Source organism: Cebidichthys violaceus, unplaced genomic scaffold (assembly GCF_023349555.1).
Source record: "Cebidichthys violaceus isolate CVI_PGR_0920_01 unplaced genomic scaffold, fCebVio1.0.p SCAF_15, whole genome shotgun sequence".
NCBI lineage: Eukaryota > Metazoa > Chordata > Actinopteri > Perciformes > Stichaeidae > Cebidichthys > Cebidichthys violaceus.
Genome location: NW_027176318.1, coordinates 10,360,062 through 10,387,049, shown reverse-complemented (window position 1 = coordinate 10,387,049; position 26,988 = coordinate 10,360,062). Strand labels below are relative to the sequence as shown.

At 43.4% G+C, this 26,988-nt stretch overlaps 1 protein-coding gene across 2 annotated transcripts; it reads left to right on the top strand.

Annotated features, from left to right (window-relative positions):
- The first annotated feature begins 32 nt into the window (after positions 1-32).
- Positions 33-26,693, top strand: esyt2b (extended synaptotagmin-like protein 2b). Of its 2 annotated transcripts, XM_068709935.1 has the most exons (23): positions 33-708; positions 4,294-4,335; positions 4,789-4,923; positions 5,200-5,276; positions 5,941-6,013; positions 8,276-8,365; positions 11,087-11,142; positions 14,663-14,783; positions 15,321-15,497; positions 15,608-15,690; positions 16,124-16,172; positions 16,528-16,617; positions 16,717-16,812; positions 18,311-18,373; positions 20,163-20,237; positions 22,016-22,102; positions 22,215-22,364; positions 23,814-24,166; positions 24,468-24,566; positions 24,873-25,004; positions 25,310-25,415; positions 25,509-25,558; positions 25,659-26,693. In XM_068709935.1, the coding sequence occupies exons 1-23, from the start codon at positions 346-348 to the stop codon at positions 25,726-25,728; spliced, it is 2,637 nt and encodes an 878-aa protein (XP_068566036.1). In that variant the 5' UTR covers positions 33-345; the 3' UTR covers positions 25,729-26,693. The 2 variants fall into 2 exon arrangements, with proteins under 2 accessions (XP_068566036.1, XP_068566037.1); XM_068709936.1 differs by lacking the exon at positions 18,311-18,373.
- Positions 26,694-26,988: the final 295 nt, after the last annotated feature.

Sequence of the window (26,988 nt, the reverse complement as noted above, 5' to 3'; positions counted from 1 at the left end):
TGGCAACGCACAGTGCATGATCCCTGTGCGTTTTGGGGGAACGAGCATTTAACCTGTGTAGAGTCAGAGCAAGTAGAGCTGTGGACTGGACTGGGACTGGCTCAGAGGCCCGTTTTTTTTTTTTAACCATGTCAAATACATTCCCGAGCTTTTAGCCGTCAACGCCAACGATTCCTCCCGAAGGCAATGGGCTGCTGGTGTGGTGCAGGTGAGCCAACGTGAGAGAACGAGGCTCCCCTGGAAAAAAGGAACCGCTTCTTCGCGCATGGGGGACCGTGTCACCCGAGACCTTATCCGCATTTGAACAGTTTTAAGGGGACACAGAGACGCCCGTCTGGAGACAGCATGACCGATACACGAGGAGCCCATTTACCTAAGGAGAACGGACACGTCGCGCCGCAGCCCACCGCGAACTTTCCCCATCCCGCAGCGGGGGACATACCCGATGACGCCCCGGTGTCTTCGACCAGCGAGCTGACCCACACCTGGGTTCACGTGGCCAAGACGTTCGTTCTCATTTTCCCCATATACGCACTGGGCTATTTTGAGTTCAGCTTCAGCTGGCTGTTGATCGGACTTGTTATCTTCTTCTGGTGGAGGAGAATCACCGGAGGGAAGCACAGCCGACTGAGTCGAGCTCTCGCTTTCTTTGAGCAAGAGGAGAGAAGTATCAACCGGAGTCTCAGCACCTCTGATTTACCACCATGGGTAAGAGACACACTAATGCGGAATACAAAGTCGATGAAAACCATGTCGTATATCCCACTTGAGCTTGTTTTCTCTGTAAAGCATGTATGGTATTTTTTTGTTGAAGAATATTTTTGAGTTTCCAGGAAGAAACAATCAGCTGACAAGAGCAGGAGGAGCAGAGTTGAGCTGTAAAGCTGTGGTGAAGCAGCTGTCTCACCCCCCCCCCCCTCCAACAGCAGTGACATTAGACTGAGTCCCAGTCTAAATACAGCAGGGTACAATGGTGAACCAGACACCACGCTGCAAGGGAAACATGCCCACAGGGTGCCTGTTATTTTGGGATTCACGCTGCTCACTTGGAGTAACTCGCTCTATTACAGCAACACGTTATCTTTTCAAAGGTGTTAGATGTCACTGGGGTTCTTGATTGTTTGTTCCTTTCTCAGGGTGAACAGATTATTAGAGTTATGTCGGGAATCTCCTGAAAACCTCCCCAAAGATCTTTAGCAGCCCCAGTGTGTACGATCAAATGAGATAAAACCACAAAATTCAACAACGCAGATGGTATTTTATAGATGCATCTTTAAAGACTGGAGGCATTGTTTCCCCCACAAAATAAACATCTAATAAATGTCTAATGTATGCTAAACTCACATAGCCATATGCCTCTCGTTCCTTTAACAGAGGTTTGTGAGACATCATGTAATCCGTGTCGTTAGCTGCTGTCTGGAGGGAGCTGGATTATTGCATCAGTGGGGATCATCTCAAAGTAAATGGCTCGGCCTCTTTTTAATAAGTTGATGCACTCAGTTTCCCTAATGAAGGATATACAATGTTTACGCATCAGTCATTTATACATATTCATCGACTCCTGCTACATATCCACAAGTTAACCGCACTGAAAGTCCAGAGGACTGTAGAAGCCACTTCATATTCATTAAGGCACTTTTTTATCTTCTGCAGATAAACCTTGTCCGGGGTCCCAGCTGGTCTCAGGTGTCCAGTTTGTAAACCACTAATAGAAACAGGTTAGATTGCATTTAATCGACTGCTACCCAAGCACAAAATGATGCTCGGATGAACCGCAAATTACAGTGAGCTTCAAGTCCCTTCTTCTTAACTTATCAAACTATAAAATCCACCACTTTCCATATCAGACTCGTCCCAGGGTCCCAGCTCAGACTTGTTTGCGATGCTCAGTGCGGCCTCATGTTGTGAGAACAGTAAAAAGCTTATTCTGCTGACACATGGCTGAGGAGGCATCCAGGCTATTAGGGGGGGGGGGGGAACTCGATGGGGTAGAGAGGTAAGGAGGCATTAATGAATGGCCGTAAGTCAGTGGTTTATAAAAGAAAGTGCAAGTCAAGCACTACAAGTAACTGTGGCCGTACCTGAGGAGGCTGTGCATCACAGGAAAACAGTCCAGGAGTTGATTAGCTTCCCCTGGACTGACACGCTGAGATCATATCACTGCCTTTACACTGCGCTGTCATCATTTTATAGTTGGAGCTCCTAAATCTTTGCTAGTGCCAGTTTCTCCCTCCACTATAGCAGCAGTGAGCCTTAATAGACGTGGCGCTGCTTTCCACAAACGCTTGTTAGTAAAGTGCCCGCATTCCCCAAACTTCTCCGGCTAAAGAGCCACTCCTCGTTCCAGTTAATGCCCTCAGATGCATTCACCGGGGTGACTCATTGGCTGGCTGCTGTGGCGGCTACTTACACTGAAAGTAATAAGGAATGGATTTTAGTTTGATTTCACAGGGGGAATATATTCAGCTCACTGTCTCACTAACTGCTGGTGTGTCGTGTATGTAAACCAGGAAAACACATCACTATTCGCAATATTACAATATCTAGTTTCTTATCACAATATCAATATAATATTGATATATTACTCAGTCTTATATATATATATATATATATATATATATATATATATATATATATATACACACACACACAAAGATGCTGACTAAATGATCCACCCAAAGGACCACACAACGTTTGACCTCTTTAAAACATGTATATACTCTATAATAACTTTAGAAAATGACAAAGTAGATACGGACTATAGCTATAGATATGATGCATTGGTATTTTGAGTTTGACTGCTCTCCAGACTCATTTTAAGCAGTTTAACAGCCCTCTTAGATTCAAGAACGCCGTGAGTTACACTTTTCAAGACGTACGGCTCAATCAATCTGAAGCTTTCCACCAACTCAGCGACGGGCGGAACAGTTGAGCTGCACTGCTCCCACTTTCTGCTGCTCAGCTCGGTTTTTATCAGCCGGCACTTAAAGCGCGTCCCGTTGAGTGTGTCGTCCATTACTTCACCTACATTTTTCTGAATAAGGTCACTGTGTCAGGTGTTATAATCAAGCATGCCGGCGGCTCTTTCGGAGGATTGCGTTACTTCCACCTCATAACAGAACTGCAGGCCTGAATCTGTCATAGAACTTTCTGCTCCTCGTCTCCCTGCTCTTGCCACTGCTTGACATAAGTGCTGGATCAGCACTTTTTGCTGGAAAAGTGCTGTCCCTTGTAGCTGTCGAAGCCGATGTCGTATCTCAGCAGCTATGCTTCGGTTTACTGTTGAGATTAGGGAATATATATATATATACGCCTTCTATTCAGTGTGATACAGAGTTAGGGCTGTTTATCTGCTGTTCGTTAAGCTGCTGTGTGCATTGTGCACGATATTGACTTTATCCCAGACGTTTCCTTTACCTCATGTTAAATCAATGGCCAATTTACTTTGCTCGTCAAATAAGATTAGTCAAACTGCAGCTCAGTCTCACAGCGTGGAGCGTGGAGGAGGTCTGGAGGTGTGAGAGGGGTCGGTTTTGGATTGATTTCTGAAATATCTTCAAATTATAAAAGCACAGTATTGAGGTAACATTCATTCTGTTGTCTGATTTACCTGTGAACCCAATAGCACAAGGCATGAATGCACTTTGCGGGCATTCGAAATGTGAAGAAAAAGTTTATAGGTGTGAGGTTCGCAGTGAAGTCAGAACACAAAGCAACGCTTTCTTAAGGTAGAGTTGAAACGTCTTTTTCCATCTTTTCCTTCATCTCCTCTCTTTTTTGATGAGGCAACACCTCTTCATCAAGGTGTCCCTGCAACAAATGGTCTCATGCATGCAAACCCAACAGAACCTCACCCTGCAGACCTCACCCCTCTCGTCTCTGAAGGTGCAGACTCACTCTCGTGTCGCTCTGGAGGCCAGGTTCCTCACAATAGGCCTCTTTGAAATGAGAAATATGATGTTCCTGAGTAGGAGCTTTGAAAACTTCTTCTTTTTATTTGTACAAATAGACAATTTGGATAGCAAAAGGAGATTTACTTTGCACTACATACAGTAGTATTTAAATGGAAGAGATGCGAGCAATGCAGACTTCGGTCCTCTGCAAACATTTAACAACATATCGAAGCTTTTGGTTAAAGCTAAGTGCATTCTTCTTTCTCTAAAGCGGTAGGTAGCTTTTTAAACTGATTGCTCAAGATTGTACGTGGAACTATAAAAATGTCGCATCATTCATCGACCTTACTGAAACCAACGTATATACCAGATGTCGTCTGCTCTCTTTTCTCCGCTGTAGGTCCACTTCCCAGACATAGAGCGAGTGGAGTGGCTGAACAAGGTAAACTGAACGGGTGTCTCTTGAATCTCTCCTCCTCTTTACCTCGTGTGAGCTGAAGTGGATGGGATCGTCTGTCGTACGCTCTGCTCTCTCCTCTGTGCATGTGTAAGGCTGCAGCACACTGCGCTGTGTGAACGCATTAACCCGTGTGAATCCCTCACGTTCACATTTAAATGATCTAGATGCTGGTGTTGATGTGTTTTGAGTCGGACAGATTCTGCTCAAATAGAGCTATATTTTGAATATTTCAAAGTAGGTTTATCATTCACAGTGTCAAGAGATGTTCCTGCACGAAGGAACAAGAATAGCTTTTAAGGAGAGGCTGTGACATTAATATCCCACGAGGTCTTACAGCTCATGCATGTTCATGCCCTTTAGAATGATTACTTGTTTGTCCCAACAAGACTCTACTGTGATTAAAGTCCAGCCTTCTCTGTCTGCCTCCCCCTTCAGACAGTGAAACAGATGTGGCCGTACATCTGCCAGTTTGTGGAGAAGATGTTCCGCGAGACGATCGAGCCGGCGGTGAAGCAGTCCAACGCCCACCTCAGCACCTTCTGCTTCAGCAAGATCGACATGGGAGACAAAGTGAGCGCCTCTCAGTGTCGCCGCGTGCTTCTGAGACCGGTCACCCGCTGTTGTTGTCAGCAGTGACAACACAGACTGGTGGTAGCAGGGGCCGTTGGGACACGTGCGCGTCACTGACAACATGTGCTTGTTGGGTAAATAGTTTCCATGGGGGGGGGTCAGGGGAGGGGTCGACCACGCGGGAGGTTTTTTGGGAGATGTGGAGGTGTTGGTGTAGTGTTGATGGACCGGAGTGGTTGCAGGGGTCGTAACGGTTCCCTCTCTCTTGCGGTGAAGCCCCTGAGGATCAACGGGGTCAAGGTTTATACAGAGAATGTGGATAAGCGACAGATCATCATGGACCTGCAGATCAGGTGAGCCACACCAGATCCATATTTAAATCATTATGCATCACCTCTGCAGCTTACGGAGCCATAGAGAGAAAACATAAGCAAACTGAGGCCATGATTTATTAATCCATGCGCACAACAAATGTATATACAGAGAGACAGCAAAATCAGCATATTGCTAATATAAATATTTCTTCTCTATTTGGCCGCTCCCGGTCTTCAGAGTGGCTTCTTTATGACTGTGGTTTTCCCAGACAGTAGATATGCTCTGAATTATTCATTTAGCACTTTTAAAAACAGTAATGCTGGATTAAATACAGCGTCGAGGGAAACGTGAACGTGACTCCCGACACATAGAATGAAATACTACTGAATAGAGAGGTAATTACATTGTAATTACCTCTCTATTCAGTTGTTTTGGCTCTTGCTGAAAAAATGCAGACCATAAATAATATATGACTGCAGTCATGTCACATCAAGAGAAAAACCCTTTGATGCATGTTTGTGTTCATATATATATATATATATATATATATATATATTTAAAACAACTCCATAAAGATAATGAATAAAACATGGAGTCACAATGATTTAACCGACGTCATGTCTTATCCAACCATGAAAGTCTTTTTTAATGTTGCTGGAAGTGAGGATTTTTTTTGACACATTTTGTGTTTCGGTTCCTCAGCTTTGTTGGCAACACCGAGATTGACATAGACATCAAACGCTACTACTGCAAAGCCGGCATCAAGAGCATTCAGGTAAGGAAGGTACCTTTTTGTCTGATTTGTTTCACATCCTCACAGAGGTGCTTTCCGCTGGCACGAGTCTTGACCTCAACGTTGGTTTGTCAGAAAATGTAAAATGTGAAGCGTTGGATATGAAGTGACACGGGGTCTCCAGTAGAACGTCTCTCCTGTCAGCTCTAGTTTGAGAGGCTTATTCAGGAGAACAGCAGAACCTTTGTGAAGCGCATAAAACACGCCGAAGGTATTTAGACTGAAGCTGTTCTCGTTTCACTAGAACAATATCTCTTATTAATTCTGCATAAGTGTATGATTTCATCATACGCTGCATGAAAGCACAAACTACTCAAGTGTATTGTGTTCCACCGCTGATGGGCCTATCATGTAATGATGAAGTTCACAACAACAACAATGTTTTTGTTTAACTTGAGACCCTTTCAAAATAAAGCAATGCCTACTTGCAACCCTATGTCACAGCCATCATCTGTCTAAATGTTGTGACCAGTTCATCCAAAGAACTGATGATTTAATCCACTTTCCAGTACTTCCAAAGAAAAAAAGAATGCTAGAGGCAAATCACAACATGTATTATTATTATATTTATTTCTTCCTTTCTATCTTAGTTCATCTTGGGTTAGGGTTAGGAACTGCCTCTCAAATACAGCAGAGTGGCTAAAAACACAGCAAAATGAAAAGAGAGTAATAAAGGCCATAAATAAGTTGCTGTAATATGTTATAGTCGTCTTACTAGACTGTGCCCCAGTGTTACATATATACAGAATGTATATATCTCGTTAAACTAATAATTCAACACCGAGGCATTGATTTTGAAGAATCAATACAGAACCACGCAACATAATATTGCGACACTCTCACTGTGCTATGAATATTTCCATACACCTCTAAATAATTTGCGTCTTTCGTTCTGAGCGGACTCCTCTGCTCCCTGCGCTGTCCTGACTGCATGCGTGTGTGTTGGGTGCGTGTGTGTTGTTGTTCTCGCATGTCCTTGGCCCAGGCAGAGAAAACAATCAGTGTGCCTCCTCGGAGACGGATAGCTGTTAGGTCGGTCCCCGGGAGACATTTCTTACTCACTGCTCCCGTTACGTAACTCCGGGAGCCCTACATACCTCCCCAGCTCATTATCAGCCACTAATGCGTCCCCATCACTCCTTGAGCGGGTTTACGTTACAGCGAGCAGGTGCATGTCACCCCGTGACGGCGCTTAGATTACCGACGGCTTTGTGAAGAGAGGGGTTAAACGCTGACAGATATTGGACTTTTACTATTTGTTTAATATCAACCTGTCGTGTGGTCCGACTGCTGTGATGGAGGTCCTTTCCTCATCGCAGCTGCTGCGCATACAAACATCGCAGCCATCTTTCTTTTGTAGATTATTGGGTCTTTAAGACAGATATGTCAATACTTGAAATATATTAGTTCTTAAAGCTACAAATCTACAGAAATCTGATGACAGTGTAATAACATTGGGATGTGAAATGTGGCGCTGCCTCAGAGAAGGGGGACAGGATTTATTTTACCTTTTTGTTTTGTGCAAATACTTGATTTACAACTAGGTTTGAATTCTTGTTAATACCTCCTAGAAATTCAAGGATACAAAACATCATTTTGGTTTACTGGCTGACTCTCTATATCATTTTCGAGGGAGCTCTTTTAATCTCGCCGATGACAAAGTGAAAGATCAGTTTTTAGTTTCAGGACACGTCTCAAATTGAACCGTCCTCGGTCACAGAAATATTGGGAAGTCTTAAAACAAATGCAACGGCATTATCTTCAAAGAGCTGCACACTAACAGAGCCTAATTAGTATTAGTTTCAAGAGTGTTATTGGTGTTGGTTAAAATGGTGTTTCGCTAGTATTGGGTTCACCGGCGTAGTTCCAATTTCACTAAGATTTTATTACGATCCATCCTGAAAATACAAATATAGCCCCAAAACAAATATATTGGTGCTAGAATGCCAACGTCCTTTGTTCTAGAGCAGCTATGCGGTCGGCTATGCGGCGTCCACATGACACGTGTAAAGCACTCCCAATACCATAATCCTTGTAATTATCATAACGCGTTATGGAGAAGGTGGACGACGACACGGGGCGGGGTGTGAAGTCCGGCTGTGGTCAAGTTTCCAGCCCGTCATGTGCTCCTCCACCTAACGGCTCCAACCGCCGAGGAATGTCAAGGGCCAGCCGGGGTGTGAGGCTCCCGTCAGCTCTCCCTTTGTGTTTGTTCGTCAATATGTCCCTCTTGTGTTTCCATAGATCCACGGCGTGTTGAGGGTGGTGATGGAGCCGTTGCTGGGGGATATGCCTCTTGTCGGAGCTCTGTCTATGTTCTTTCTCAAGAAGCCCGTAAGTACAGAGCGCTGATAACATGACTCTGGTTAAATCAATTTAAACAGTGGAGGTTCAAATGACGCCACAGTCTGAATGGATGCAGTGTGAGGAGAGTAGATGCTGTTAAACTGGGATTGGTGACGGGTATCTCCTAATTCCAGCACCTGAGATGGTGCAGCAGGGCAACGTGTCACCCATTTAATGTTGCACTTGCTTTATCTCGGTTGTCTCTCGTGCCAAGTTCCGACCCCATTACTGCGAATATCACCAAATGTCCTGAATATCTTTTATGCTCCACTTTGGCTCTCTGTGTGTTTTATTCTCTACACTAAATTTTACAAAATTGCATGTCATAAAACGAATCCCTTCCTGGTTTTCTGCGTCGTTATCTGTTTGACTCTTTCAGGCAGAAATAATGCATGTAAATTGGATTTAAGGCTGGATCCCAGTGCACTCCCACCGCCCTGACACTTAGCCGTACCGCTCCGCCTTTTCCGTGTTCAGAGACGCGCTCAAAAGCGAATGTTATGAGAAACATCCCAGAATGCCTTGCCCATCATTAATCACCACAGCAGAGGATGGCATGGTGAGATTCCAGCGACGAACTCATGGCGTCTGTTTATAAAAAGCTGTCGACCACCTCTGTAAAATAGGAGGGGTTCAAATGAAGAAATGGGATTGGACTTACTGTGAGTCATAACTGAATCACAGTTCAATGTGTTTCTTTCAGGTTACACTCCGAACGCCCAGTTAGTTTTCCTTCTCGATATTCTCTCCAGCCTCGCAGCTCAAACACTTGACATCACTTTCCATGATTTGCATTCACATTGACAGTTGTTTGCATATCTAATATTTTTTTTCCAGTGCACATTCCCATCAGTCCTCCCTGCTGCACAGCTTCAAAATGTTTGACCGATTTATACCAAATGGGAGGACCCAGTGGAAGGACAGCAGAGCTTTAAATAGACCAAGCCGGCCCTACTTTGTCACATTTCTCTACCCCAGGCACTCAGCTGAAGCTCAAGGTGGAGATATCACTATAGGAGGCTGAAGGGAAAGAAGGAAGCAGCTCCCAGTAAATCCTGTCGCAGTCCCACACGCACACACACACACACACACACACACACACACACACACACACACACACACATATATACCTCAATCCTCTTCTAGATGAGGGGCATTACTTTGGTATACGTGAGGAGAGAGAAAATAAGTTTTAGAAGAAATTCCCTGTGGGCAAAAGAATCTCAACTTTCTGTACCCTGGAATCCAAATATCTCATCTTCCTGCTCTCAGCGTGCCATAGAAGGCCTGATCCCAAGTGCCAAATGAAATGGAAACATTTCCAGACCATAAGAGGTCTCCGTCTTGGCTGTGCAATCGCAATAACGTGAGTCAGTGCAGTGTAAATAAAAGGATGCAACACATTCTGCTGTGAGACCTCAAGAGAGAGTCCATGGCTCAGCTGAACACTTTGAATAAGGACTCGTGAAACAGTGGACGATGTCTTGTGATTCTTTACGACTAGTGTGTTGTGTAATAATCAATAATCTTTGGGGATAGTTAAACATTTAGGAGGAAAACACTGTCATTGAATCATTTAGTCAATTGAAAAATAAACAATAAAAAATATCCAACATTTGCAGGTTACAGCTTCCCAAATTTGAGGATACTCTTGTTGATATCAACATGTTTTAAATGGTTGTCAGCATGGATTTGTAACAGTAATGTTCTTGAGAGAGAAAGAGTCTTTTAACTGCTTCATATTAGTGGGTTTTTGCAGGCAGGGGTGTGTCGCTCCACACCACCTTCCCACAGCTCTCTCCAACACACCGGATCACAGCCCTGCAGTGCTCCCCTCTCCCCTGCGGCATCAGCGGCATCTGCTGCAGTACTGTATAAGCAACTTGGGCAGAAAAGTAGGGTGGGAAAGACTCATTAAGAAAGCTGCTTCGGCTTGAGGGGAGAAGCAGATCAAAGCTCGCTGAGACGCAGGATCTGCCTGCTTTTCAGTTCTCAGCTGATGCCATCCACACTCGCTTTGATTTGCTTTCCTCCACCGTCTCTATCCGATTTAACATACCTGCTGCTGGTGTTACCGAGATAGTGAATGTAAATCGGTTGGTTTTTGACTCTAGAATACTTAAAAACTGGTACTTTCAACTTTGTTAAAGTACATGTCTATCATCTCATTATATAGCCTGAAAACTAATGAGACCCCAGAGGCTTGCTGCTGCTTTTATAAATATTTCAGTGAGCAGGTGTTTTGTATTCATTTCCATTCAAGGATCTGTACTTTGGCCTCTTGTTGTGACTCATAAACTGGAGCAAATTTTGCACACAGCATCCATTTATACACTTAGAAGGTGAAGCGAACATAGATGGAAATACTCAAAAGGTAAAAGCAATAAGCTTGAATATAGGACGCCGGAGGAAGGTCGTGGTTTATTTTTACATTGCTTTGTCAAACTGGTGTGCAGCGAGAGAAACCCAATTTTCTTAAATAATTAATATGACAACAATATACATAGGAGGTTCTCCAAATGGACCCCAATAGCAACTTATCCACAGAACTTTAGTTTGTTGGCCAGAAAATTATATTCCCAGTGGCATATGTAGCCCGGGGGGGGGGGGGCAGGATACAGTAAAGTTAAGTGTTAAGTTAAGTGGATTTAAAATCATTCACACTGTACACAACTAATATGTTCTCCATTCCCGTCTCTCTTCTTGCAGCTCCTGGACATAAACTGGACAGGCCTCACCAACATACTTGACATTCCTGGGCTCAAGTAAGTCAGCTCCTCGTGCTCATCAAGAAATGTCCTTGTTGGGGTTTGTGGGAGAAAAATTAATGAATGTTGAGATGATGAAGAGCTTTAGAACAAGCAGGAAACTGGACCTGGGTCCAAATGTGCTAATGTCTTTGTTCTTGTCCTTGTTGCTGTTGTGCTTAAAAACTTGAACAGACTGAGCTGATATAGTTAAACGTGTCTTTTTGCAAGCAAACACTCAAGTATGATGTAATTCTCTATGCATGCAGTACGTTCACATGCACTCATTACTTTGAGTGACCAGATTAACATCATAGGTTAATGATCTAACTGGGCCAAAGGAGGAAATGTGCTGCTTGTAGCCTGTTTCCTCCTCCTTGCTTAGGTTGTCTTGCTTATATTAAGTGTCTTTTTCCCTTCGGGTAGTTGTGTAGGCTGAGCAGAGAGTAAGTGAAAGTCGATTAAGAGATGCTAAAGGCCCAAATTACTCACTCCTGTCTTGAGTGGTTCATGCTTTATTTACACCCTGAATACAATGACACATGCATGAATGCTGCATGTGGTTTTCTTGGAATATAGTTACTTGTCAAATACTCTGCTGATGTGGACAGACAGGCAGAGCTCAGTAGGCGGTCTCCGTCAGCTCCTTTGTTTTGTGCAGTCTTGTGCATTGCAACGTGTGTGTGTGTGTGTGTGTGTGTGTGTGTGTGTGTGTGTGTGTGTGTGTGTGTGTGTGTGTGGGTTGTGGAGGAAGGGGGCACGTGCAGAAAACGAGGGGTTAGCTGCTGTAGGAGAGGCCCAGATGATGAAATCGTAGCTGCAGCCACAGAGTTCTTTGAATGCAGCAGACAGACAGACAGACAGACAGACAGACAGACGGACACAGAGAGATGGACAGACAGACAGACAGACAGACGGACACAGAGAGATGGACAGACAGACAGACAGACAGACAGACAGACGGACACAGAGAGATGGACAGACAGACAAACAGACACAGAGAGACGGACAGACAGACAGACAAACAGACACAGAGACAGACACAGAGAGACGGACAGACAGACAGACAGACACAGAGAGATGGACAGACAGGCAGACAGACACAGAGAGACGGGCAGACAGACAGACAGACACAGAGAGACGGACAGACAGGCAGACAGACAGACAGACACAGAGAGACGGACAGACAGACAGACAGACAGACAGACAGACAGACAGGCAGACAGACACAGAGAGACGGACAGACAGACAGACGGATGGACAGACAGACAGACAGACGGATGGACAGACAGCATCGGCTGTCTGAAGCCTCTCCCAGTGGGTCTCTCCTAAACCCTGTTGTTGTCATTATGCAACAAATCTCCTACTTGTTTTCGTGACGTGATGTGTCATCGCTGTTGAGTCTGTTTTAGAATCTGGAATCAAAACATCCGTGCTACCAAAAAGCTAATGCTAACATGGCAACATGCTGCAATGGCGATGTCAACAAGGTGACGTTCAAAAGCTGTAACGTTTAGCATGTTCACCATATTGATGCCAAGCTAACATTTAGCAACTATCACTAAATACAAGGTACAGCTGAGGATGATGGGAAAGTCATTAGTTTTGCATAAAGTGGATCACTAAAGTTATTCAAATAATCATGAAAGTCGGTCCACAGTACCGTACTGCACATACTGTATATTATAAAGAATGAGTGTCGGCAATGTGCACTCTTGTCCTAAACTTAATAACAAACGGTCCCCACTTTCACACACACACACACACACACACACACACGCACACACACACACACACACACACACACACACACACACAAAAACAGGTGCGTGGGGTGTTCCAGTGTTTATGCCAGGGGAGCAATGAAAATGCAGCAATAAGCGCTGATACGGCAGGAATCCCTTCACACCCTCGGCTCTCAGCCGGAGAAGAGCTCCGTCTCTGATCAGAGGATCACAGCGTCTCTAATCGGCTCACGGAGAAGAGCTGCATCCGGCCGTTCCGTTGGAAAATAAGCTGAGGATTGATCAAATAAATGTTTCTCCTGACTCCAGACACAAACGCAGCCGGCTTCATTGAGTTTATCTTATTTCAGTTTTTGTCAGAGCAGATCTGGGCTCTTTCGACGCTGTTGTAGAGTAGCGAAGGAGGTTTCTGTCCTTTTTTAAAGGTGCGATGTGGGAGATCTGGACACGTGCTCCAAACAGATGGGGGTCAGCATTCCACCTCTACCACTGGGTCCATACAATCAAAATCCACAGCTAGCACGTATACAAAAATAAAATAAGCAGTTAGTGAGCCATTGGTGCAAGTTGTCTTCATGACAGGAATGCATTTTGGTTCTCTGTCCCATTCAATAACTCAGCATTGGAAACAGTTATCCACGTCCTCATCACGACTAGTCTACTGTAACTCCTTTCTCTCTCTGGCATCGCCATGAAATCCCTCTCCAGCTCATCTCATCGACTCGGATTAGGAAACATGACCAGATTTCACAGATCCTGACGTCCTAACACTGGCTACATGCTGCTTTTAGAATTGATTTCCAGATGTAATGGATTAGGTACAAGGCCCTGGGAGGCCTGAGATCTATCACATCTCTTCTCGCCCTGTGTTCCCTCCAGCACCCTGAGATATCTGTGCTTTACTGGCCTGTGTTCGCTGGTATAACCTGTTAGAATCATATTTGCTTTTGAAGCTGGCAGCAGAGAGGAACTGAGTGGTTGTTGTAGGTTGGATGTGAGCTTAATGATCATAGGAACACATTTCTACGCTGCCTTACAAAGGCAGAGAGCAGTATAGAGAAACGGTGAAGTCAAGATATGTAGGCTCTTAGCCTCCGTGTAACAGATGTATAAGTTGTACAACTTTAAAGGTGCAGTGTGAAGGTCTGGCAGCGTCTTGCTACACTGGTGGACAACTAGAAAGCACATGAGATATGTACGTATTAGTAAATGCCCGATTTATTATTCAACTTGTCAACTGACCATGTCGTTGTATCTCACATGGCGGCACTAAAGCATTTCTCCATTGTCGATCCCTCCAGAGACAATTACAGGATCGCTTCCAGTTTACAAACGATTGATGAGCTCGTCCACGTTGTGAGATATGGACAGCTGTGCCGCAATCACAGCTGTTTCTCTTGGAGGGACAGCCTGAGCAATAACACCGGATGATGAATTTTCAATGTAATCCCATTTTTATTTTTTTTTCAATTGCCTTGATTGCAATTTTCCAGCAGCGCCTCAGCCGCTAAACGAATAAAGGGAAGCGTTCTCTGCCCTCACCGTCTCTGTTGTTGTCACAGAGTGTCGAATCAGTCGTGGATCAGATAGACATTCAGACGGCTGTTGGCCGGCAGCGCCAACATGCTTGAACTGACTCCAATTTTCCTACTATCTTCTCACATCTAAATCAGAAGTGCACTGTACTAAACCAAGATTAAAGGAGAATATTTATAACCCAAGGGCACCCTTACCGTCTATTAAATAATTCATTGCTTCATTCTGTTTATCTTCCTTCCCTCTTGTCCTCACAGCGGCTTCTCTGACAATCTGATTCAAGACATTATCTACAACTATCTGGTTTTACCCAATCGCATCACCATCCCACTGGTCCGGGATGTGGAACTGGCCAAGCTACGCTTCCCCATGCCAAAGGTACTAATGCAGTTTGGACATGCAGTCAAACAAGTGGGTCAATATGCCTCTTTATTTATAGATTATAAGATCAGTACAGCGAGTGATGTAATGAAGGAATTCATGGTTAGTAGCTGAAGGTTCTTCATCGTCCAAATCTCATGGGGGCTGTGTGATGTTTTAGTGATTATTAATGTAATAAAAGTCAGTCTTCATCAGGGTTTTATTTGTATTTAATTACTTGTATCTTGTAACTATACAGTGTATTTCACCTGCCTGGTATCAGACTGAAAGCATCGTTGTTGAGGAGATTGTTAAACTGTTAATGTTAATTATTATGATGTATGATATATATATATATAGGAAACCGAGTAAAATGTAAATCATAACATCATTGGACATATTTTGTCTCATCCTTAGTAATAAGCCACAGCTTTCTCTTGCATTGCCTCCTGATACCCGATATCCAATCAACTCCCATTGTGACCTCGAAGTGTCGGAAAGCTGCTATTTCAGAGTCACTCCCCCTTTAACGCTGCGCTCCGCACGTCTCCACAGGGAGTCCTGAGGATTCACTTCTTGGAGGCTCAGGATCTGGAAGGGAAGGATACGTTTCTGGGAGGGCTGATCAAGGGCAAGTCTGACCCGTACGGCGTCCTGCAGATCGGCAACCAGCTGTTCCAGAGCAAGGCGGTGAAGGAGACCCTCCATCCCAAATGGAACGAAGTTTATGAGGTGACGAGTTCGGGACGCCTCTTGGGAGTGGGGAGCGTTTATATTATTTACAATGAAAACAATTTCTGTCGATTGACTGGACATCACCGATGTCTCCTTGTCTTCATCAGGCTCTGGTGTACGAGCACTCGGGTCAACACCTCGAGATTGAGCTGTTTGACGAAGATCCTGACAAAGATGACTTCCTGGGAAGGTGAGTTTCTCTCATTTCCTGCTCTGCTCTTATCACACAGACATAAAGTCTTTCTGCACCTCTGCAATGTGACTGATATTTAAGAACAAACTTCCTTGTCGTTGATAGACGGGTATAGACAAGCTGAGGTTCTGCTGTGGCTTTATATATTGTGTTCTAAACACAGCGTTAAGAACACAAAGGGAAGGCGTGACGAAAGCGTCTGTGCTAGTAGACATCAGTTAAAGTAAAGCAGAGGTGTTACCCCACACTTCCGAGCCCAAGGGCAAAGTCAATTGATTGTAGCACAAGGCTGTAACACTACACCAAGTGCTGACAACACAATGCAGCCGATCGATAACCGGACCCCCTCTGTTGTGATTAATGGCTGTTATTCCTCTGCTAACAGTTTCTCGTCCCATTCTAAGTAATTATTATTTGACATTATTCACAGCCTGATGATCGATATGACTGAGCTGCACAAAGAACAGAAGGTTGATGAGGTAAATACATTTCTATGGTAAAATTCTTGCACCCGTTTAATCAGAATTGTTTGGAGTTGATATGTTATATGCCGTAACTCAATGGTTTGACGTCCTTTAGGCCTTTAGCCGGGGTCGCCGTCATTGGAGAATCACCAAGATTACGCTAGATTAAGTTTTTTATTATTAGTGCATTTGATTTAAGGATCGTTGTCGGGATGTAAAGATCATTTCTTCAAATATCACAAAAGAAGTTTCTGAAATATTTTGTACTAAGATACTTTGGATACAGCACCCTGGCCCAACAAAACACAGTAGTTTAGTCCCTTCAAGGACTCACGTCATTGATTTCACATGTTTTGTAACACTGTTGCAGTGGTTTGACCTGGAGGAAACTCCCACTGGAAAACTCCACTTAAAACTGGAGTGGCTGTCTCTGCTCTCCACTCCTGAGAAGTTGGACCAGGTACAACACGGAAAATAAAAGAAACTTTCCTGCGTTGACGGAGCAGACATTTTCTCTCTCGGCGGTGACGGCCTTCTTCTGTCTTCCCCGTCTAATCAGGTGCTGCGTAGTGTGCGTGCAGACAGGAGCCTGGCCAATGACGGGCTATCGTCGGCGCTGCTCGTGGTCTATCTGGACTCGGCAAAGAACCTGCCTGTAAGATACCGCACTGCTCGCTCTATTTCGATGCTGTCAGTGCTTTTGTTCTGACCCTATAGATTGTGGTAAAGTATCGCATTCTTCTTATGCAGGCTTCTTTTTCCTCCATCTGAAAACACACACACACACACACACACACACACACACACACACACACACACACACACACACACACACACACACAGACACTCGACCACATTAATTCTCAGAACCAGTTTGGTAAGACATACCAGCGTTGCACACTTGTTTGAATAAGGATTATTGGTCAGTGTGCAGCAATGCGTAGTGAATACTGTTCTCTGGTTCCACCTCACTCTGACCCGCGGGTGAACCTACCAACCACGGCTGGTTGTTTATTTTTTTTTTCCTCATTATCTTAGCTACTGCAAACCCAGCCATTAAAGCAATGACGAATGCTTATTATGGATAGTCTTCAGCTCCAAACGGGTCAATATGTTTTTAACCACATTTATGAATATGTCACACAGCTCAGGGATTCTGTTATATGCCAATATGTTTCAAGCTGTTGTCAGATGAGAACCTTTGAACCTCAAAAACCTCTACTTTTCAGGACCCGCGTACATCTATTCAGTGTATCTGATATAATGTGAAATCTTTCATTGCTCCAATTGTGGTACCTGTAACTTGTAAATAACCATCAATTACAGAATAACACGTTATTTAGCCCATCTCAGTCCTCATAACTTCACCTTTTTCCTCTTTACTCTCTTTCCTCTTCACCCAAGAGCGTCTTCACAGGCAGCCTAGGCTGCGGAAACTTAAGCACGAGGAGAGCATCGGGTCTAGTCTTTTGTGAGAGCAATCCTTCAGAGTATAGAACGATTTTTGTGAGTCCCCCCGGTACTTTTTGCATCCTGATAGTGTTAGCATTAGCAGTGTGCAATGACGTGGGTTGAAGAGTAACGGTAGTCTTTCAAAACCTGCATCTTAAAGCATGCGTTAGCTGCACGGTTTTTATTGTAATGTCTGATTAAAATGAGTGCCCAATAACCGTTAACATAAAGCAGACACTTCTAAACAGAGGACGTAGTTATGCCACTTTGTTAGTGAGATCCATATTCTTCTAAATTAGATGCTTAGTTCAAGGCTAAGATATGGAATATCTGCAGTACAAAGAGCTCATGACAGAGCTCATAGTGATCTCTGTCTGCATTAGTGAGCCAATTAATGTGTTGCTGCACAGATACAGAACGCCTGTAGCTTGTTAAAAAAGCTGCACAAAGTAGCTCCTCCAAATCTCCCCTGAAGGAACCGCCCTCATTATTCTGACCTGTGTTTACATTGTTAGCTCCTTGCAACGCCGACAACATCAGCCCTCATGCTGCTTTTCATTTATCCCCACATCATTCATGTCTGCCTCGTATTTCAACATGTTTTTCCGGGTTTTCTCTTCATGCCTCTTAACCATACCCAACTCCAGTCCTACTAACTGTGGGTGTGATTTTCTCCCCCAAATCTCCCTTGTGGCTTAAAGAGCAACCTGTCAGATTTCACCTATGACGGGTTGAAGCAAGTCTCAGTCTTTAAGGCCCTGAAGGTAATGTGGGAAAGATAGTTTGCATGCACAAATCACACCCTGTGTCTCATCTGTGGTTTCCATCTGTGTGTTGTGTGATTGTGATGATTATCAAACAAGCAGAGTGAATTGTCTTAGTTGAAAAATGTGCATGGTGATGGGTGATTGCATTGTCTGTTTTGTGCCTTTTTATTTTTATTTATAACAACATATGAGTTTCCACCTCTCCTGTCTGGTGATCTTGCATGAAAAAGTCTAATACTGCACTCGATCTGTTCTGTTCTCTCTGTGTGTCCAATCTTTATGGATAAGTGAAACTGTGGCCACTTTTGCAGCATTTCTATAAATGTCCGTCTGCTGCCTATCCAACATGCGCTCCTTTTTCTGTGATTTATGTCGAAGGCTTTCAACAGCGAACCTGCAGAGCAACCCAGCCTGTGTTGGCTAATGGAAGAGTCGCTGATGTCCTCCTCGTGTTGAACCTTATGATAGCGCAGATGAGTAGGAAGTGATGCTTGTCAGGACAGCGTGTCTGCATTTCTTGGAAACGGAGGGAACTCGACTGCTGCGTTGTCGTTTCATGCCTTTAATATTTCAAGGAGGTTTGCAGTGGCACTCCCTTAGTGCAACACAACCCCTCACGGGAGCACCGTGCATCACTTTCATCTGGCATTATAGGGCAATTGGAGTACAAATATTTCCGTTTCGACTCTTTGTTATCCTGTCTGCAGTGCTGCCGCTTACCTGGCTGTTAGTGAGGTGACAGACTGAGCCTCTTCATCTCTTTGTTGCCTTTATTCAGCAACTGTTGACTCTGTTTCATAAAATCTGACACTTTCTTTCATTTTTCTTCATTGTGTCTGCTCTGGGAAGTTGCTTTGATGTCTAAAATGCTTCTTGTAAATCTTTCTCGTCGACATCAGAACAGAGATTCAGAAAACATTTGCACGTGACTAGTGAGCCTTCTCTGCTTCGACGAAGACGAGATATCTTAAATCTTACTTTAGATTTGTCTCAGAGGGCCTTACAGTATGAACGACGTACAACACCATCTATCCTGAGACCGTTGATCTGGAGAAGGAAAAGCTCAACGAAGAAAAACTTTAACAGGAAAAAGAAAAGTGGGGAGAACCTCAAGAAGCGCAACAGAGCAGGGATTCCTCTTCTTCTTCTTCTTCTTCTTCTTCTTCTTCTCTTACAATAGAGAGAGACACATAATGATATTTTAGGTAAACTAAGGACAATCTATGTAATATTGATAATGTTAAACCCTGTGCATATTTAAGCTTTTTGCGCTGAGTGCCTTCTGAGTCCAAGTTGTAGCATATCAAAGTGTGTGATCGTCTTAATCGGCCTGAATGTACGATGTGGAGCTTAATTCTAATGCTGGTGAGGAATAGATGTCAAATTTAAGCACCATCCTCAAGAGAAAGGACGGGTTAACGATTAGGTTTAGACTCCCCCCCCCCCCGCCCGGGCTTGCAGATATGTAGGGTATTATTATTCTGTAAAGAGTACCGAATAATACTTAGCTGTCGAAGCCCAGCATGCTAAAATTAGAAAGCAGAGGAGACAAAGCTCGTCTCCTCGGTAGCCTCCCTGCCTGCAGCCCCGCTTGTCAAAATGTGTTGTAATGTTGCTTCCCTTTTTGAACGGCAGACTCTTTCTCCTACTTGTGTGCTTGATGCAGAGTCTCAAGAAGCCAGTGTTTGAGTTTGGGTGTAATTATGTCGTCCTTTACTGACATTTATGCATTTTGCGTCACAGCGAGGAGAACCAGCTGACTCCCCTCTCTGTCGTTCTCTAACAGTCCGCAAAGAAGAGTAGCAGCGAGCCCTGTCCGTATGTCCAGCTGACTGTTGGACACAAATCACTTGAGAGCAAGGTGAGTCATATACTTATTCATGAGTATTGTTGTATTGTCAGATTTTCATTATGAGAAGAAAAAACAACATCTGGAGGTGATTTCGTTCACAGTATTTAAATTTTAAGTTGGCAATAGCAACTGAACACAGCAGTTCTATTCACCAGAATACGCCTCACATTCTTACACACAAAGACGCATTGAAATCTAACAGCGAACCCTAAACTCATTCGTCCTCCATCTCTCCCTGGAGCTTTCTATCACAAAGTGTTTCGCTCTTACTTTGGACTCAAAAGAGAGACGAACTGAAAAGTATTGTTCAGAAAAAGAAAAAAAAAAGTTAAAACCTCCAACTCACCATTAAGTGTCAGCTGAAGAGCTGCATTGATATTTAGTGTATGTAACATATGTATGTTTCTATTCAGAGTTCAAAAGGGAAATTATTCAGGAGGAACACTTACTGTAAGTAGACCGAGGTATTGTTGACGCCAGCATGTGGGTTTGAGAAGGTTTGTTGTGTTATAAGAGTTATAAGATTGGTGAGACAGTTTATTATTAAAGTGACAGAAAGTGATCTGACAAGTTAACTTGTATAAAGGTACGATCGGACAGGTTTATGTTGTTGCCGTCAGTTTTCATTATTTCAGCTTTTGTTTCTGACAATGCCGTGTCCGGGTGGCGGACAGCTCACAATACTACAATACCCATGAGTGTTGGCTGCCGTTGCTGCGGAGTAGAAGCCAAGGAGAGACGCAAATCAGAGCTGCATCAAATAAAACACATTTCTTTGTTGTGAATGGGATGAAACGGAGCTAAGTGGCTGATTGCACCAGAATCACAAAGGTGCTGCAGATTACTTCTATTAACACAGTGATCTTAAGTCTCAACCCACCGTTAGTCGATGTTAGAGTCTTACATTTTGTGATGTTTTCTGCTGAAATGCACCCTGGGAGTCATAGTTAACGCGTCATTTTTTATGTTCAGAGACTTGTATGTTCAACTTTTTCATTAAAGAACCAGATATTATGTGATTGTTGGTCTTTTCCACTAATGATTAAGTGGAGCTCCAACTGAGAAAAATACATTTCATTCAGAAGAGGGTCACTTAGAATAGCTCCTCCTTCTTCACAACTATATATATATATATATATATACACACATATACACACACACACTATATGAGTGATGTCAATCAAGCGCAACGGCTATAAAAACTCCTTGGTCGCCTTGACTTCAGTGTACTAAGTTTAGAGTGTTTATGAGATTTGGGGAAAAAGGCCATGATTCTGACATCGTTCACTCAATATAGACGACCCTTAAAGCTAAAAAGACACTTTAACCTCAAAGTCATTGTTCCATTTAAAATCCAGTTCAGCACTGAAAGTATGACAATCCTATCTATCGCCGTCCTAATTATGCAGTCTTTGAAACAGAGCTCGTGAGGAAACGTGATTGATGGTAGATTCTGAAAATCAACAGCTGATTAGAGGCTTTGAACAACATTATTAAGTAGAGCTATAGAAATAAAGATAATGGAATATTGAAAAGCATTACGTTATGTAAGGTGGGCAATAATAAAATGAAAATGAACAAAACATGCTATAAAACACATGCTGTTCAGTTAATAGTGTCATGCTGACAGTCTTAGTATGACTACATTTAAGTGAACCAATAAAACAGGTTCTAATGGCTGAAGGTACCATTGAAAGATGCCTCCAGATGAAGTGTGTTGTTAATTAGCTGCTCTCAGGAGTCTTTTAATTAATGACTAACAAAAGGCTACCTGTCTTCCCTTAAAGATCCGGTACAAGACCAAGGAGCCTCTGTGGGAGGATTGTTTTTCCTTCTTCGTTCACAATCCCAGGAGGCAGGAGCTCGAGCTGGAGGTGAAGCTGCACAACTCGTTTAAAATTCCCACTGATGCATTTTTGACGAGATCGTGCACAAAGTGGCCGAAGCGGCTGTCTCGCGTTAAAGCAGATCTTTCTCAATGCACAGGTAAAAGACGACAAGCACAAATGCACCCTGGGTAGTTTGTCGGTGCCTTTGAGCGGCCTGTTGGCGGAGGAGGAAATGACGCTGACTCAGTGCTTTCCTCTCAAGAACTCCGGGCCCAGCTCGACCATCAAGCTCAAGATGGCCCTGAGGGTAAAGATGGAGCGCATCACTCCCCCCCCCCTGTCCTGTATGAATTGGTGATGTAAGAGGTATTTATTTCAGGCCGAGGAAACCGGAACAGATGTTCGAGATCTGCTGTTCAAACAGAACGGGTAGTGAGAAGGCAGTTCAGCGGCTCAGTACATTTGAACTAATGTTCCAGCAAAAGCAATTGTTGCTGATTTAGTGAACAGACTTTTACAGCTTATGATCTCAGCTCAATTCTAATTTGGCCCGACTCCCTGAGCAACTGTTGCCACAACTACAGTAGCTTTCAAGGTTTCATCACAAGGCTCATATGTAGTTTACAATGACGACGGTGGCAGATGTACCGCTCAAAAATCGTCTTAATACCTGAAACAATGAACCCTGGAATTCAGACGCAGGTAGAAAGCAGCAAACTTCTCATTTTATTGCTCAGAAGCATTGATTTCCCGGCTGAAATGTCGACCGTCTCTGGTAGATTTGATCAGCTGCAGTTAGTTGACTTTTTATTGTTTTAATGTTGCGTTGTGGTGCTTCGCGAAACCTAAAGGTCGCTTCACCCAAAATGACTAATAAATAATTAAATTGAAAAACAAAAATGGCAATGTTCTTGCTTCTCCCTAGTGGTCACTGGCCTTTTAAATAGTCAGGTTGAATTTCAGATATCCGTCACGGAAATGTCTCAAATACAGTGATGGTGAGTTTAGTTTGTGACACAGCATTAAATAATAAAAGTAGAAAACAGTTTGAATTGAAACTTCAAGAATTTGTTACTATGAACCCCTGAACTCAAACGTTTACTCATCTCATAAAGGCGTCTTGCCATTACATGATACTAATGAAACCATCATGCTGATATTGACTCGCTGTTTCAGACTTTAATCATTTGAGTCACTGCCTCAAAACACCGGATACTGGAGCAAAGTGAATTGCTTTGCCCCTTCATGACGCTGACACAAAGTGCCTTCTCTTGTATTGAGTCATCACAACTGATCAAATAAGAAAATGAATGCAGCTCTATCAAAAATATTGGCCGACGTTAAAATGGCTTTCCTGCGTTGGATCACGACCAACATATCAAGATTCATAACGGATATCCGAAGAGGGAAATTGCTTTATGGGTTTATTGAGCGCTCTGGATCGAGAAGATGGAGAGATAGATGGCTCCATGAAGACAGATTTGGCTGTACAAACACCCTTAATAATACCTGACATTTTTGAGCTGTATCCGCAGTTTTGAGGCCACTTTAGGAGAAAGGATTCCTCACTCTGACCATAAAGTTTCTTTAAGTTGCATTTAAAACCACCAACCCAACCGAAGCCCCTTGTTATTTTTCTGGAGTCATTTTACTTGAGCTGCAGTACTTTGACAGGACATAACAAATACAATTCTAAATCTCACTCAGAATATGACTCCAGTACTTTGCTGAGTAATGTCCTCCTGTCTCTCTGTAGATCCTGTCCCTGGAGAAGCAGGTGTCCTCAGACCAGCCCTCCTCCGTCCAGGTCCGGAAGTCCAGTGTGCCGCAGCCGACCGCGCCACCCGCCCAGAGGCGATCGGCCTCGGATTCCCCGCTGCCTCCGCCCACGCCTCCACCGCCGATGAGCGCCTCCACCCTCACCCTCCAACACAGGGACGGCGAGCCGTACTCAGCCAGCCCTCTCCGCAGTGTCTCCAACCTGAGCACCTGCATGTCCAGCTCCCAGAAGCACCTGCCTCACAAGGAGTCCACGCCCAGCCTGGCCTCGGATATCTCCCTGCCCTTCGCCACCTTGGAGCTTCAGCAAAGGCTCCGTCAGCTGCAGAAGTAAAGGACATTTATGATGCATCATTTCTAGAATTGTTTTCCCAAGCACCGTTCCTGTCTTTGATATTTAGCTCATCCGTTTCTGGATTTATTTTTCGACTCATTTCAGGGATCTCATCGGTCGTAAATATATTTATGCGATTTAAATTCTGCTGCTGCCTCTGATAGAATGTCATCTCGACTTGTGTATCTTTATGAATATTTTATCTGTCTACCTGTCAAGCAATCCATCTGTCCCTGTTGTATAATTTAACTGCAGTCTGTGGAAGCGACACTGACTTACTCTGTGGTGTGTTTATAGTGGCTCGGCCCCCAGCCAGTACCCCCTGGGTGAGGTCCAACTGACTGTCCGCCACAGCTCCCAGAGGAACAAACTCATCGTGGTGGCGCACGCCTGCCGGTGAGCTCCACAACTGCCATCGCCCCCCCCCCCCCCCCCACATTTAGATTTGTCTTTTTGGAAGATATATGGAAGACTAGTTTGAAGGTTGTCTCATTTTCAAGGACTTTTTTCCAACTCATTTGCTTTTTTGGCCCAAGTCTCCAGCAGCACTTATATTAATTTGAGGGGTAGTGATTCTCCAGTATGCGGGTCCTCTCGCTTCCTGCGGAGCTATTAACATTAAAAATAAACAGGCACCATTAACCTAAGTAACATGTGACTGGCAGCATGTGAGTGAAACAATTTTGTCCTGTGTGTCCTCAGTAACTTGATAGCCTTCACCAAAGACGGCTCGGATCCCTTCATCCGCCTCTATTTGCTGCCTGACAAGAGCCGGACAGGGAGGAGGAAGACCAGCACAATGAAGAGGACCCTTAACCCAGTTTATGATCAAACGTGGGTTTAGATATTGCTACTATGTCATGATTAAAATAAGTCAAATATTTGTGAATATCAGATGTGTGTCGCAGCTGTCACACGTGCCCTGTTCTTGGAAGTTTATTGGTTTAATCATAAGCTGAGTGTTTGTAATTAGAACATTATTGTATTCATGCAATGACTGGCGGTGTGCTTTCATTGTTAAACATTTAGAGCTTCATCCAAATGAACACAGGGAGCACATCAGGGGTGCTAATGAATGAAGCATGAATCACTCCATGCTAGATTGGTTTATTAAAATCTGTGTGTTTTGTGTTTTACAGGTTTGAGTTCAGTGTCTCTATGGTGGAGCTCCACAGGAGGACTCTGGATGTAGCCGTGAAGAACGGAGGGAGCATCCTGTCCAAACACAAAGGGCTTCTGGGAAAGGTAACTTTTTTTATGTGTATTCTCCAGCAGTAGAGCTGCTCTCAAGTACGCCATATATTCCTTAAACTTTTTCTTTTTCGTTCAACATCACAGGTGCTGGTAGATTTAAGTGGGGACGATATATCTAAAGGATGTACGCAATGGTAAAGTTGTATTTGATCTTTTCCTTGAGCAGCATTGAGTGTCTTCTTCTTCTCCTCATTTTAGTGCTTAAAAACACATTTGTATCCTTTTCTCCTGCAGGTATGACCTGAGTGAAGACGGCGTGTCGTCTCAAAGCATAAGAAGTATTCAAGACTCCCTCTTCACATAGTGAACCCACGTCTCTGCTGTAATATAGTTTTCTTGTTGATAAAAGGGCACATCATTTTGTTATATTCATGTACATTCTCCATATATTTTACAGGACTGATTTCAGCATGCAAGATCTTTTTCAAACATTTCCTCTCATTGTTTCGTTAATGGAAGATATTGTAACATAGTGCAATGTGTTGAAACACACAAATCGCCTTGTCTCCGTTTCCAGTGTTTTATGTAAATACCGAGTCGATGATATTTAGAGAATTTGCAGGGGTTTTTGTGGCCATACATTTCGTTTCGGGGGAATGATATTGAAATCTGTCAAAAATCGTTTTTGCCGTCCGTTCCTTTTGTTCAAATGTGCCAAATTCTGTTTTTGTCATTCGAGAAAAAAACTCTTACCAAAGGAACAGATACAATCACTAAAGTAGGCTTAAGTAGCAGTCTTGACTTTGAATACAGTTTTTTGTCATGCGGTGTTATTTGATCGTTTACCTCTTATTGTTCTTTATGCTTGATTACAAACATGGAATGCAAAGATTGAAATGATAACTCTGTAATTTTTAAGATGATTTTGTGCAATATTTGGACGTTACTGAAGACCTGGGGGCATTTTAGGGCTATGAACAAGTGCTGTATACTATGAAGGATACTTGAATAAGGGTTTGATTGATGTTCAAACCACACGTGAGTCGAACAAACTGAATAATAGGAGCAGAGACAACAGTTATTGTACTTTATGAGCAGGGCTGCCGGAGGTTGCTGTCGTTATGATGACGCAGCTGTAATGTCGTCGGGCTTGTACATGTTTTGTCACGCAGTCATAACTGTTGGAGATTTTAAATACTTTTCTTGTTATCTATCCTGTGCCTTAAAAAAAAACCCTAAGCTATGTAATTTTTGCCTTCTTAATGTTATTGTTTTGAATGATATGATGCCTCATGGGTTTTGAGGAATAAATGTTTTCTCTTGTGAAAATGGTCTTGCTGTTTTTTTTCCCTTCTGTTCAGCAAGAAAGAATATAAATTATTTCCACTTTAAATATGATATATTATCAGCGGTGGAAGAAGTAGTCGGATCAGTTACGTAAGTACAAGTAGAAATAACGCAGTGTAGGCCTACAAACACTATTTTATAAGTAAAAGCCGTGCATTCAAAATGTTACTTGATACAGAAGTATCTGCAACAAACTAGTACTAAATAATAGTGTAGTGTATATTACAATTATTGGATTGGAATATTGCTTTTAGATACTGCTGTGTAGTATGATCTA